This window comes from Stenella coeruleoalba (assembly GCF_951394435.1).
Source record: "Stenella coeruleoalba genome assembly, chromosome: 20".
NCBI lineage: Eukaryota > Metazoa > Chordata > Mammalia > Artiodactyla > Delphinidae > Stenella > Stenella coeruleoalba.
The window spans coordinates 34,097,738-34,110,531 of NC_137166.1; the positions used below are offsets into that span (position 1 = coordinate 34,097,738).

A 12,794-nucleotide genomic window follows, 5' to 3' on the forward strand; every position below is an offset into this window, starting at 1 on the left:
CCTTAGGGTGTTGTCCATATTGGCCATTGTGCTGATCAAGTTTTCTCTGAGATGCTCACCCCTCGGTGTTCATCGTGCCCCTGCAGCAGAATTCCGCTTTGGGGACGGCTCCGGCCCCCCAGCAAGTGCCTGGCTCCAGCTGTAGGGGAGGCCTTCCTTGCTCTCTGCCTGCTGCCCTTGCCAGTTATCTTATTGTTGAAGAGGCCAGCCTGGACAGAAGAGGCCGCCTGGAGGGGAGGAGAGCCTTTTCACGTTCAGGGTCGGGTAGCACAGGGCCTCGTGATGGTTATGGTGGGCGGTTGGGCGTCACTCTTTCTCATCAGGAGTGTTTATACCTTCAAAAAACATAATGTGGGCCAGGGGATGGGATGTCAGTGGGGTGAATGTCAGCAGTTGTAAGAAAGTGCATTTGTGCCCATGTCACTAGGCGAGTTGGCCCTCGCTGTGAGGGATGTGGTTCTGGGGATGCTGGTGTGTGATGCGGCCGTTTGCATGTAATCATGTCTGTCACTTTGGAATTCCCCAGCCGGCGGCGTCGGGTCGCCCTCTTCCTCTTCCCACCTCTGCAGTCTTATCGTCCCAGGAAACAGAGCCTTGAATGCTCCCAAGAGCTCCGGAATAGCAGATGTTTTCTCATTCTCCTTCCCATAATGGCTGAAGCCAAATCTTAGGGAGGGAAGGATTTGGCATCCTAGGGACATCCTCCGGTTCAACGACTTGGAAGGTCACACTTCCCAACCAGAGAACTGAGTGGACCCAAGTGTGGGGACTTTTGCCCTGATACCTGGAGTACGTCGAGGGCAAAGGGAGAACTAGGGTTGTGCATCATGTCTTGGTCCTAGGTACCCACACAGATCTTGTTGACAGTGTCCTATGAAATGGTAGCATGATGACCTTACAAATTGGCAGCAACCTCTCAACAGAAGCAATATATATATTACATTTTAAAGTAAGTAAACGATGACATGGGAAGGAAACTGATTTCAGGTGTGGCCCTGAAAGCTGCTAACGACTACTCCTTTCATGCACGGCCTGCTTCCGATCACTTTAGGCGTTACCCGCCTGTGTTTCGGAGGCTGTCTGGCTGGAATCAGCTTGGGGAGTAAATCAGTTTTGCCTGCCTCGAGGTCTCGATTCGTAGTTACGAAGCTGCATATTTGAAAGCCCCACCCCAGCTGTAACGAGCTGAGTCAAACAATAGCTTTGGTCCCAACCCAGATCGTCTCTGCATTTCATTGTCTTAATGCCGAGTTTCTACTCTCAGAATGCAAACTTGGGAAAGAGAGGGCCCTTGGTTAGCATTCCTTGGCCTCTGCTCAGTGACGTGGATGTGCCCTCTTGGGCGAGCTGTTTCTGAGGGTTGAAAGAAAACATGTTCTCTGAGGCTCTATGGGGGGGCTGGTGTAAGATCACGGGTGGACAATAAAGAGGGTAAGAGTCACGCAGAGCAGGCCTTGTTAATTCCGAGAGCTGTTCCAGCCCTGGCACCAAACCCACCTGGGTGCTTGAGCCACTGTTCCAGTGGATGACAGCCGTCATCCCATTGAATCTTCCCAATAACGCTGTGGCTGAGGTACCATTTTTACCTCCGTGTTTGAGATGGGAGAACTGAAGCCTAGAGGTTAAACAGTTTGCTCGAGGTCATATAATTAGAGGCAGAATCGGGGTTTGAAGCCGGTGTCTGACCACAAGCCAACCTGCTTTTTCCTCTCCCAGCTCGGCCACCCGGCATGCTGTGTACCTGCCTTCTGAGGGGCAGGTTGGGGTTGCTGCTTTCCAGTCTTGAGTTGCTAGGATTCTGGACAGCATCCTCTGTATCTCAGGTGGACACAGGAGCAGGCTTCGAGACGGACAGTCCTGGGTTCCAGCCCCAGCGTTGTGTGGACTCTTTCTAGCTGTAGGACCTCCGGCACGTCACATCACCTCTCCAAGTGTGTTGATGGGGATTAAACACACAGAGCAGTGCCTGGCTCACAGTGTGTGCCCATGTAGAGACAGCGACATCGCAAAGAGAACAGGGTGGTACGTGGTGGCTTCAGCCTGCACATGTGTAGAACTCCAGAGCCCATTAAATCTGAAAAATACTGTGTATGCACATTTTTGGCTTAAACAAAGTTCCATTTTACAAAGTCCATAACCCAGCTTTAATATTATTACATGCCTAGACTGGGATTAATTCCAGGACAAGAGCTTTAGTATGCTGTATAGAATTTCTCCCGTGTTCTCCTAGTGCATGGCCTCCACGGCCACCAGCCTGGTCTCACACACCGGGCCGCAAGGTAGTGGGGACACCTCACCCCTCCCCAGCTTCATTCTGTGGCCTCTGGGGTGGAGTGGAGAAGTGAGTTGCTTTCTTTCTTTCTTTTCTTTTTTTTTTTTATATAAATTTATTTACTTATTTGGCTGCATTATGTCTTCGTTGCCGTGCGCGGGCTTTCTCTAGTTGCGGTGAGCGGGGGCTACTCTTCATTGCGGTGCACCGGCTTCTCATTGTGGTGGCTTTTCTTGTTGTGTAGCACGGGCTCTAGGCGCACGGGCTTCAGTAGTTGTGGCACGCGGGATCTAGAGCACAGGCTCAGTAGTTGTGGCGCACGGGATTAGTTGTTCCGCGGCATGGGGGATCTTCCCGGACCAGGACTCTCGAACCCTTGTCTCCTGCACTGGCAGGTGGATTCTTAACCACTGCACCACCAGGGAAGTCCGGTGAGTTGCTTTCTGATGTCACTGGCCCAGGACTGCTGACCACGGAAGAGTCGACCCCAGCATGTCCTGAGGTCTGTCTGTGGGTCAGCTCTCAGTGTAGAGGATAGCACACCATGCTTTGCCAACCTCTGAGAGTCACTTGTTTGTTTCTTGGAATAATCGAGAAAGCCTTCACATCTCAGTGGTGGCCTAAGGGCTCTTGGTAGGAGGTCAGTGTCTGGAGGACCAGGAGGAGGACTGAGTCTTCACTCTACTCCTGTGAGTGTCAAATGGCTTTATCTCAAGTGGATACTCTGATTATAGATAGTAATGGCCTGCCGCACTGCGTAGAGAAAGATTCTTATGCTGTGTCTTGTTTGAGGCAGTGCTGTGATCGATCTGTGATGTCTGCCAGGGGCACAAGGATGGGGGAACCATACAGATACAGCACTTATTTGCTGTTTATGTTTTGTTCTGATTATTTTACATCTCTGTGAAACCAACAAAGGCCTCTTTTGTAGGCTTGACCCCTTTGCCCCCTGATCATGGGTATTATAGGGACCGCCACAAATGATCCTTCCTCCTTGCCCTGTGCCCCACCCCAGTGACCTGTTTGCACAGATTTCAAACTCACAGGCCCATCTCTGTTCTCTCTTTTAGTTGAAGAGGGGGAGGCCTCGGACTTCTCGCTTCCCTGGGATTCCTCCGTGACAGCATCAGGTAAATGCCCAGGGGCTGGTGGGAGAGTTGGTGGGGGTCCCGGGGGGCAGGCTCAGGAACTCAGAAAGCCACCCAGCTGGTTATGGAACATATTCTTCCTGTCACATTCCTATCTCCAGTCCAGATTACCCCATGCAACACGATTTTTATATCAGTTCCATATGGTCAATAAAATCTATTACATACAGAGACTACTATGCCTTTATTCCCCTGGGGACGGTGTTTCCATCTTGTGGGCACATTCAGATGGGCCACCACACCCCGACTACACAGGCTTTTGAAGCTCCCTGCCATGGGCGTCGCTGCACATTCATTCCAACCTAACTGCATAAAAGCCCCTTTAATAGGACATTTAAACTCCAATCAAAATCAGAATTCCTGTATTTGCCTTCCGGGAAGGGGCTGCATTGCACTCTCGGGCGTGCAGACCCGAGCCCAGGCCTCCAGGAGTTGGTAACAAGGGGAGGTCAGACTTGTGGGGTGCCTGGCCATTGTGGGGTGATGGGGGTGACTTGGTAGTCAGGGGACTTGGGTTTTGCAGCTCAGTTCTGCCCTAACCAAGTTCCTTCCTGTGCCTCAGTTTCTCCAGCTATAAAACGAGGTGATGAATGAGGTTTTTCTCACTGTAAAGTTCTGTAATTGGGAGCTGCCTGTGGAGCTGGGGATGGGAACTGGCTTGGGGTCCTTGGGAGCTCCTGAGCGGAGGGCACGGTGCTCCTGTTGGCTCTGCATCCAGCGAGCACCTTCCTTGGCAGCAGGGCTCTGGCTTCCTGTCTGGCAGGCGCCAGGCTCTCCTGCCTTGTCTCCTGTCCCAGGATCCTGACCACCTGGCTCCGGCTCCACAGGGGAGAATCTTGGGCCTGAGAAGACCTACGAGGGAGTCATTTAGTCCCACCGCCTTCTCTTTTACGTGTGGAAACTGAGGCAAGGAGGGAGGTATGATCTGGGTCAGTAGTTCCAAGAACGAGGTGTTAGGGAACAGGCATATGAACATTTAACACTTGAATGGTTACACGCTGAATTTGTGATTTTATGGCCATGTGTGATTTAAGATGATGCGGAAGTCATTTAAGTGAGAAAATTAAGTTGACAAAGTTTTAAGTAACAGTATGTAATGCTCGGAGTCAGCAAAATCATGAAGGTGGCTCCCAGATGAGTGAAATTTGGGAAATGCTGGTATAGACTGGGCAGAAGGGGAGTGGGTGCCAACACGCGAGCCCAGGTTCCCGGACTCCTAGTCCAGTGCTCTTTGCAGCAGGATCTGTGCTGACTGGAGAGTCTGAAGGGTCCTGGCTGGGTCCTGGCTGACCCAGGCTTGGGCACTGTTGTGTCTGCAGGTGCCTGGCCCTTGGTGACAGGGGCTCCCTCCAGGGCAGGGGCTTTGTCTGAAGGCAGAATGGGGAGGTGCTCAAATTCTTGGGAGGAGAGTCCAGAGTTAGGACAGGACTTGGGGTCCACACGGGGTAGGATAGGGGAAGGGGCCGTGTGGTCCCTGCCCTGTGGCCTTCTGTGCGGGAGAGATGCACTCCCCATGGCTGGAGGAAACACAGTGAGGTTATAAAGCTCGGCATCTCATCCAGGCGCACTGACAGACTTGGGGGTCCACGTGCTCAGGCACGCAGCCAGCTCTGAAGAGGGTCCCCACTCTGCTCCGAGCCCCCGCACCAGGAAAGCACCCAGCCTGGTCGTGTCCCTATAAAGTCTTCCCTCCCAGCTGTTTTCCCAGTGGTGTCGGTGGCGATAGGACAGTCAAGGACAGCCGCGGGGTGCCAGGAGGGCGCTGGCAGTGTTGCGGTGGATGGAGAGGCCGGTGCAGGGAGCGTCAGGCGCCTGGGCTGCATCCCTAGGGCCGGCCTGCAGAAGGCAGGGCAGTGCCAAGGGGCTGCATGGGGGCCTGCGTTCTGCGGTGCTCTGAGGCCACAGCGGAATGGCCAGCCCTCGGGCCTCCGGGGCGCTCGGGAGTGGCGAAGGTTGTGGGACTTGCCCGTTTCCAGCCAAGAGCTGAGCACGCCGCACGCGCGTGTGCGGGAAGAGGTGCACCGCTCCTTGTGAGTCCCTCCGGCCCTCAGGGACTCCCTGGTGCCAGTCAGCTTTGGATCGTCTGCTCGGAGATGGGGAAAGGGAGGGCAAAGCATCCCGGGCACTGGGTAGTCCACAGCCGGGCAATGGATTGTTTTGTTTTCTTTGGCCCGTTTCTGAAGATTTTTTTACAGTGCATTCATGTGATAAATTTTCCTTCCCAGTTCTGTTGGGCTTGGGCTATTAAAGTCAGCTTGTATTCCCTGAGCACGGGACTTGTGAGATGGAGCAAATCCCGGGTGGCAGGATGAGGTCGGTTTGGGAGGCAGCCCTGGAGCCGGGCATGGATGTTTAGTGAACACTTACTTGGTGTGTGCCAGGGCATGGAGCAAAAGCTTTACCTCCAGTATCTCATTGGGCCATCATGACAACCCTATGAGGTGGGTGCTATTTCCAGCAGCAGCTCCAGAATTTCTCCGTGGGCTGGTTGGGGGCCGCCATCTGGTAGAGGACAGGGCCAAAGGCCTGGTTGAAGCTGCTTTAGTATAATGCTTTTCATTAAGCTGAGAAAATGTCACTTGGCTGCATCAGAAAATGGGGGCAGGTGCCAAAGAAGATTATGGGGGAGCAAAGCCTCCCGAGCCACCCTTGGCGCTGTTGCTGAGAATTGCTGTCCTCACTTGGCGGATAAGGGAAGGAGGCTTGGAGCTGTGTAGTAGCGGATCCACAGTCCCCAGCCAGGATGCTGTGGAGAAGGGACTCGAACCTAAGTCCTCCTGCAGCCAGAGACTGGGGTTTAGCCTCTGCACCGCCTGACACTGGCTAGGAGACAGCTGAGCAGAGACCTGAAGGCATCGTGGGGGCTTTGGGAGGGTCCCTGGCGTCACAGGACCCAAGGTGGCCATGGAGGATCTTTTAGCTCATCAGCCCAGAGGAAGGCAGGGTGAGGTGAAGAGGGTGGGCGGAGAGCATCTTACTGGGAGTGCAGAGCTTTGAGTACCAGGCAGCTCCTCTTTGTGGGGACCCAGCCTGCCTGGGGTGCAAACTTCCCCTTGCCTGCTTTTCCTGGCTCCGGGAATGTGATGGAGAACTCCAATAAAGAAGCAGAATGCACAGTGGCATCCGCTCCCCGTGGGGACCCTGTGGCCACTGCCCCCAGCAACAACCTGGCCTGCTTTGTCTGTGCCCTTGAGTCGGGGCCCTGACAGTCATGGGGAGCCCGGCTTGGCAGGGAGGGGAGTGAAGTGATCGGCTCACAGCAGTTCTCCCGCCTGGCCAGGGGGTCACGGGAGGAGGGAGCGCACTCTTGCCTCTCTGCTGGCAAACATGGGGCTGCTGATAGTGGAACCGGGGGAAGAAGCACTGCATCCAGAGCCGGGGGACGGGAGTGCCTAGCAGGTATGGGATTTTAAATCATTCCCTTTGCGTCCTGTCTTTTCTTATCCATAAAAAGGAGGATGAAGGGACAGTATCTTATAAAGAGACAATTTAAGTGAGAGAATTTTTTTAACATCTTTTTGGAGTATAATTGCTTTACAGTGTTGTGTTCATTTCTGCTGTATAACAAAGTGAATCAGCTATATGTATACATACATCCCCTTATGCCCTCCCTCTTGCGTCTCCCTCCCCCCCGCCCTGCCTATCCCACCCCTCTACGTGGTCACAAAGCACCGAGCTGATCTCTCTGTGCTGTGCGGCTGCTTCCTACTAGCTACCTATTTTATAAGTGAGAGAAATTCTTAACCTGTTTTGAGCCACAGATGCCTTTGAGCATCCAAGGGAAGGAAGCGTGTGGATTCTCTTCACAGATGCACAGAGCGTTTTGCATGTGATTTGGGGGGAGGCGTCACAGATTACTCCCAAGCTCTTCCTCTTGCCGGGCCATGGGTTCAAACTCCTTAGAAGCGTGAGGGTCCTTTGTGAAAGCCCCACAGGGGTCCCGAGCTCAAAGGCCCATTGGAGGTGGGCTGGTAGCACAGGTGAGCGGCAGGTTTGGGGGGCACTGTGAATTGCGACCCAGGCCCTGCTATGGGGGCAGCCGTCCCTCAGTGCTATAGCTGATTGTGACAGGGCACCTGGCCCCAGAATCACCAAATCATCTGAGTTTTGGTTTTGTTTTTTTTTTTTGCGGTACGCAGGCCTCTCATTGTTGTGGCCTCTCCCGTTGCGGAGCACAGGCTCCGGACACGCAGGCTCAGCGGCCATGGCTCATGGGCCCAGCCGCTCCACGGCATGTGGGATCTTCCCGGACCGGGGCACGAACCCGTGTCCCCTGCATCGGCAGGCGGACTCTCAACCACTGCGCCACCAGGGAAGCCCAACAACTCGTATCTTTTTAAAGCAGCTTTATTGAGATATAGTATGAGGGTTCCAATTTTTCCACATCTTCACTAATATGTGTAATTTATCTTTTTTTGGGGGGGATTCTAGACTTCCTAGATGTGGAATGGTATCTCATTTTGGGCAGTTCATATATCTGAAAAACACTGTTCAGGTCAAAGAGTGTCCTTCTGCCAGCTGGTTTCAGCCTGGCCACCGTTAGAAGGTTGCCCAGTGTGTCTTTACCAAGGTTCCACTTTCCAAGTTTAACTTTCCAGGCCTCTCTGCTTCCTGTCACCTGCCCCCAGCCCAGCTCAGTGGGGAGGCCCTTCCTCCCTTCAGTGCTTCCTCTCTCTTCCCTCAATCCCTTTTGCAATGAGGTGTCTGAGTGGCGGGCGCCAGGATGATCGGAAACTAACCGTGTGGGGTTTCAGGGAACCAACCCAACACACTGAGCTTTGCCTCCCTGCCCCTGGTCACCAGGTTTGAGCTGGGAGATGAAGGGTCTAATCACAGTCTCACTGGAGCCTCCCACCTCCCTGGGCCAGGTTTCGGGACAGGTTGGGCTTCCTTCCACCATGGCTGCTCTGGACCAAGCTGGGGATGCAGTGCCAGAAGGGCCTGGGGGTGGTCTGGAGACGGAAGACAGTTAATTTGTGGACAAATACTCATTGTCAATGCTGGGGCAGGTTAGCCAGGTTTATTTCTGGCGTGGTGAAACACACACACTTGTGGTTGGAGAGGAACACTCAATATAATCAACTGTTTGTGATGGCCCAGCAGCCTGAGACCTTATTGGTGTGATCGGAGTTTCAGGCCTTCCTGCCACGTTACAGGTCTCATTGTTCTGGTTAATGAAACCAACATTCCCATTTCTGAGCCACTTCTAGGAGCCAGTCCTCCTTCTCAGTGCTTTTCACATATAGAAAGTGAGGCACAGAGACGCTAATGACCTGCTTCAAGGTCACACAGCCAGGAAGTGGCAGAGCTGGGATTTGAACCCAGGCAGCTCAGGCATGAATGTAGCATCTAAACTGTAAATGGCAGATCTGCCTATGAGAATGTTGTTTCAGGCTCTTCATTTCAGGGGATCTAGAGGCTTGGGGAGGAGGGTCAGCTCAGTGCCCAGGTCCCTCCTGGGTCAGGTGGAAGAGTCTAACTAGGGCCAGGCCTCCAGGTTTGCTGCCCGGAAGGAGAGGAGGTGCCTGTTTTGAAGGCCTTGTGCACAGTTCCCAAATTCAAAGGCCAGGTCTGGAAAACACTGGATCAGGCTCTCTTTAGAGACTCCCACCAGCCTGACCCCAGCCCACCTCCCCCTGGGCCTCTGCTCATGACCGTCCTTGGGTGTGGGGCATGTGTGCACTTTGCGGGGTCGGGGGGAGGCTGTGTTAGGGCTGCAGGCTCTGAGACCTGCTCAGCAGGGAGATTAGAGTGGCATCTGGGTGTCTGGTGCCGGGGGGGCCTCTTGGGGGAGGGATGCTGGAAGCCTTTCCTTTTCCTTTTCCTTTTAATCGGACTCTGGGTAAGCTGCGGGGTAGCGGGAGTGGTCAGTGCGCCCACCACGGACAAAGGTGGCAGCCTTCTCACCCCCTGCAGCCCTTTACATCCACGTTGTGACCAGTGGGGTGGACGGAAATGTCTGGAAGACTGGGCCTTTCACCGCAGGGAGTTGAGGCCCCTCGGTGCAGCCCAGCCTGCACTTCTGAACCTTCTCAGAGCTGCCTCCCCACCCCACTTGTGTTTTCCTAGAGCGTGTATTTATTATTTCAACTACTTCACAGAGACTCCACCCACTACCTTGTGCTTCTGCACACTCGCTGTTTACATTTCTCTTGGCCCCTTTGCCAGCTCCATCCGTGTCTAAAAGCCCTTCTCTCTAGATGAAGTGCAGGGTGAATGCACCGGCAGGGTCCATATAGCCCCCATGAGCCCCGAGCTTCCTGGAACCCCTGGATCCACATATCCTGCCCTTCTTAGCAGCTACATGGGGGTCTCTGGGTGGATGGGCATTCATTTTCCGAACTGCCCCTCCCTGCTGGACACTTGGACTGCGTTCAGTTTTGGAATCATAAACAATGCTCTGACCAATGTCTTTGTGTAGGTGGTCTTTTCCCCTTTGGAGTTTTTCTTAGGGGCTCCCAGGACCTTTAAACATTTTCTTCAATCCTCAAATCAAGGCTGGAGAGACTGTCTCCCTCTCTCCCCTCCTCTCCCCTGGGGTCCCTCACCCTGAATTCTTTCCTGAGTGACCGTCTTAACCTGGCTCATCAGCGAGGGTGTCCCAACCCCTTTCCCCACGATCCCGGGGCCGGCGACGGAAGCTGCCGGGTGCCCCTCGGCTTGGCCGGCGCTATCCACCTCCTGTGCTCGAGCCCCCAGCCCAGTCATTTCCTCGACAGGACCAGGGGACATTGTAAAGGAGTAGAAACGTCCTGAATAGAAGTAGAATTTCTTTGCATTTTAAAGACTTAAGAAATGCGTTTTTATATGGGGCCAGCTGGGGAGTTTCTCATTAGCTCGGCTGGGGCGTCTGTGGGGAGTTGAGCTGACTGGAGCCAGGCAGGCTGGGTAGGAAGATGCGGTGGCCCCGAGCTCACCGGGGGGAGCGCGGCAGGCATGCGCTGGCTGGGCTGCACCGTGGACCCCTGGCCAGGCTGGCCGGGCTGTGCCTTTGTTAGAGCGGCTTCCCCCAGCACAGGAGGCCTCAGAAACCTTCAGGTGGTGACTGGAGCTGAGAGGTGGCCATTCTGTTACCATGGTGAGCAGTCCATGAGGTAGGGCGTCTGTGCCCTGTGTGCACACAGAGGCATGCACTTGTGTGTGTGTGTGTGTGTGTGTGTGTGTGTGTGAGTGTGCCCAGGTGCCTCGGCCCTGACTCAAACCCCTGGGGGCTCTGGGGCCTCTGCACCCCTCTGTGCGGCATCCTGGGCCCCTGGGGCTGCCTTGGACCAGTTCTCCGACGGGGATGTGGCGTTTCCTGCCCACCCTTTCCTCTGGCTCTGGACCAGCCAGGGGCCCCTGCTGGGCTGCACTGTACATCGCTTCCTCTGTGCCGTGTCTGCCGTGCACATGTGCGTGTGCACGTGTGTGCTGGTACCCAGGGTACGGGCGAGGGAGTGTGTGTGTGTGTGTGTGTGTGTGTGTGTGTGTGTGTGTGTGGTGTCTCTCTTCTGATTCCCTTTTTCCTCCCGCATGGCCTGGCTGATGGTTTCGCTGGAGTGAATCCAGAGTGGGGCTTGTCTTGCTGATTTCACCTCTCTGGGTGTACTTGCAGCTTCCTCAGAGGCAGGGACTCTGTGTCATTCGTCCTGTACCTGCAGGCTGGTGCACAGCAGCTGCTCTGCCGTCGTACCCTTGCTCTTCGTAGCGAGGTTGCCTGCTCCCAGCCCCGCTGATTGAGGACTGTCCACTCCAGCAAGCCCGGTGTCCCCCTTCTCCTCTCCTGGTGCTCTTGGGCTTTTGGGGGGCATCAGTAATGAGGACTGTAATGTTGGACGGGCTGGTCCTATTTTCTCCAGCCTTGAGTGCTCCCTAAGGTCCAGGACCCCACTGGTGGATGGTGGAAATCAGCAGTTTTTTGGTGACTGAAAGCCTGGCTATAAGCCAGGGCCACAGTCAGGTGTGTATGTGGGTGTGGGCCTGTGGGTGATGATGACTTTGTTCCTTAGGACTTTGGGGAGGTCTCTCCATGTTTGCCAGGCGTGGTTTATATTGGCGGAGCTCAGACTTGACCATGTAGGCAAATTTGGTGATCTTGTTAAAAATGCAGATTCTGACTCAGCTGTTCTGGATGGGGCCTGGGATTCTGCATTTCTGCCCAGCTCTAGAGTGGTGTTGATGGCTCACACACCACCCAGAGAAGCCAGGAATTAGAGGGTTTGATGGGTTAAGCCCTCTCGCCCACTCCCCTTGACCTTTGCTCTGGCCGGGCTCTCTGCCTGTGGAGCTCATCCTTCAAAGCTCAGCCTAATGATGCCTCCTCCAGGAAGCATCCCATGATAGCCCTGCTGTAAATATTGTGCCTGCCCCTGAGCCTCGGGGGCCGCCCTGATCCTGGCCCTCACTGCCCTTTGCTTGGTTATGACGTTCCTTCTGTACGTGCCCGGTTCCCTTGCTTCTCTGCTCACTCCTTCAGGCAGTGACCATGTCTGATTCTCTGTGCTCCCAGACCCCAGCTCTGGCTCGGTAACTGACAGATACCTAGCAAATGTTTGCCAAGGTGGAGAACTTCACTTCTGCATCTTCATCTGTATTTTCCCTTAGCAGTTCAGGGCCAGATTTTTGTTCACTTTGTTAAGAGCAAGAAGTAAGTTTGCGGTTGAGATACTTACTAGTTGTGTGACCTCGAGTAAGTTACTTAACCTCTCTGTACTTTCCATTTCCTCATGTGGATGGAATGGGGATACTTATCCTGCTTCCTAGGGCCATTGTGAGGATTATATGAGGGAATGCCTGTAGGTTAGCCTTAGCCCCTGAGGGTGGCACCTGGTGCTCTCCACTTTTATTCTTTTTTTTTTTTTTTGCGGTACGAGGGCTTCTCACTGTCGTGGCCTTGCCCGTTGCGGAGCAGAGGCTCCGGACGCGCAGACCCAGCGGCCATGGCTCACGGGCCCAGCCGCTCTGCGGCATGTGGTATCCTCCGGGACCGGGGCACGAACCCGCGTCCCCTGCATCGGCAGGTGGACTCTCAACCGCTGCGCCACCAGGGAAGCCCTCCACTTTTATTCTTGATAACACATTGATAATACCTCAAGGGAAGCTTGGCTTGGACTTTAGTTCAGCCTGGATCTGTGTGGTCAACAGAGAAGGCTCTGACGGGCCCCTCCCTTCCTCCTTCCCCTTGTCTCAACTGGCAGTCTCTAGGCATTGTCACAGTGGACAGGGCAGTCACGCCTTCATCCCCATGCAGGGTTGGGGTGGGACTGAGTCCTCAGGGGACCACCCTGACTTAGCTGACCCTGGCTGGTGGGGCGCTGCTTGTTTCCCAAGTGGGGAAGGCTGGGTGTGGTTGGGAGTTGGCAGGGGTTGATGGGCAGGGTCTGGTCTGAGAGGCA

At 54.5% G+C, this 12,794-nt stretch overlaps 1 protein-coding gene across 1 annotated transcript in view; it reads left to right on the forward strand.

The window, feature by feature from the left end:
- Window positions 1-12,794, forward strand: part of ZNF423 (zinc finger protein 423) — a 328,168-nt gene that overhangs the window by 54,862 nt on the left and 260,512 nt on the right. Inside the window, exon 2 of the mRNA XM_079908498.1 lies at window positions 3,343-3,402. Coding sequence (XP_079764624.1) covers window positions 3,343-3,402 — 60 coding nt within the window. The remainder of the gene's footprint in view (window positions 1-3,342; window positions 3,403-12,794) is intronic.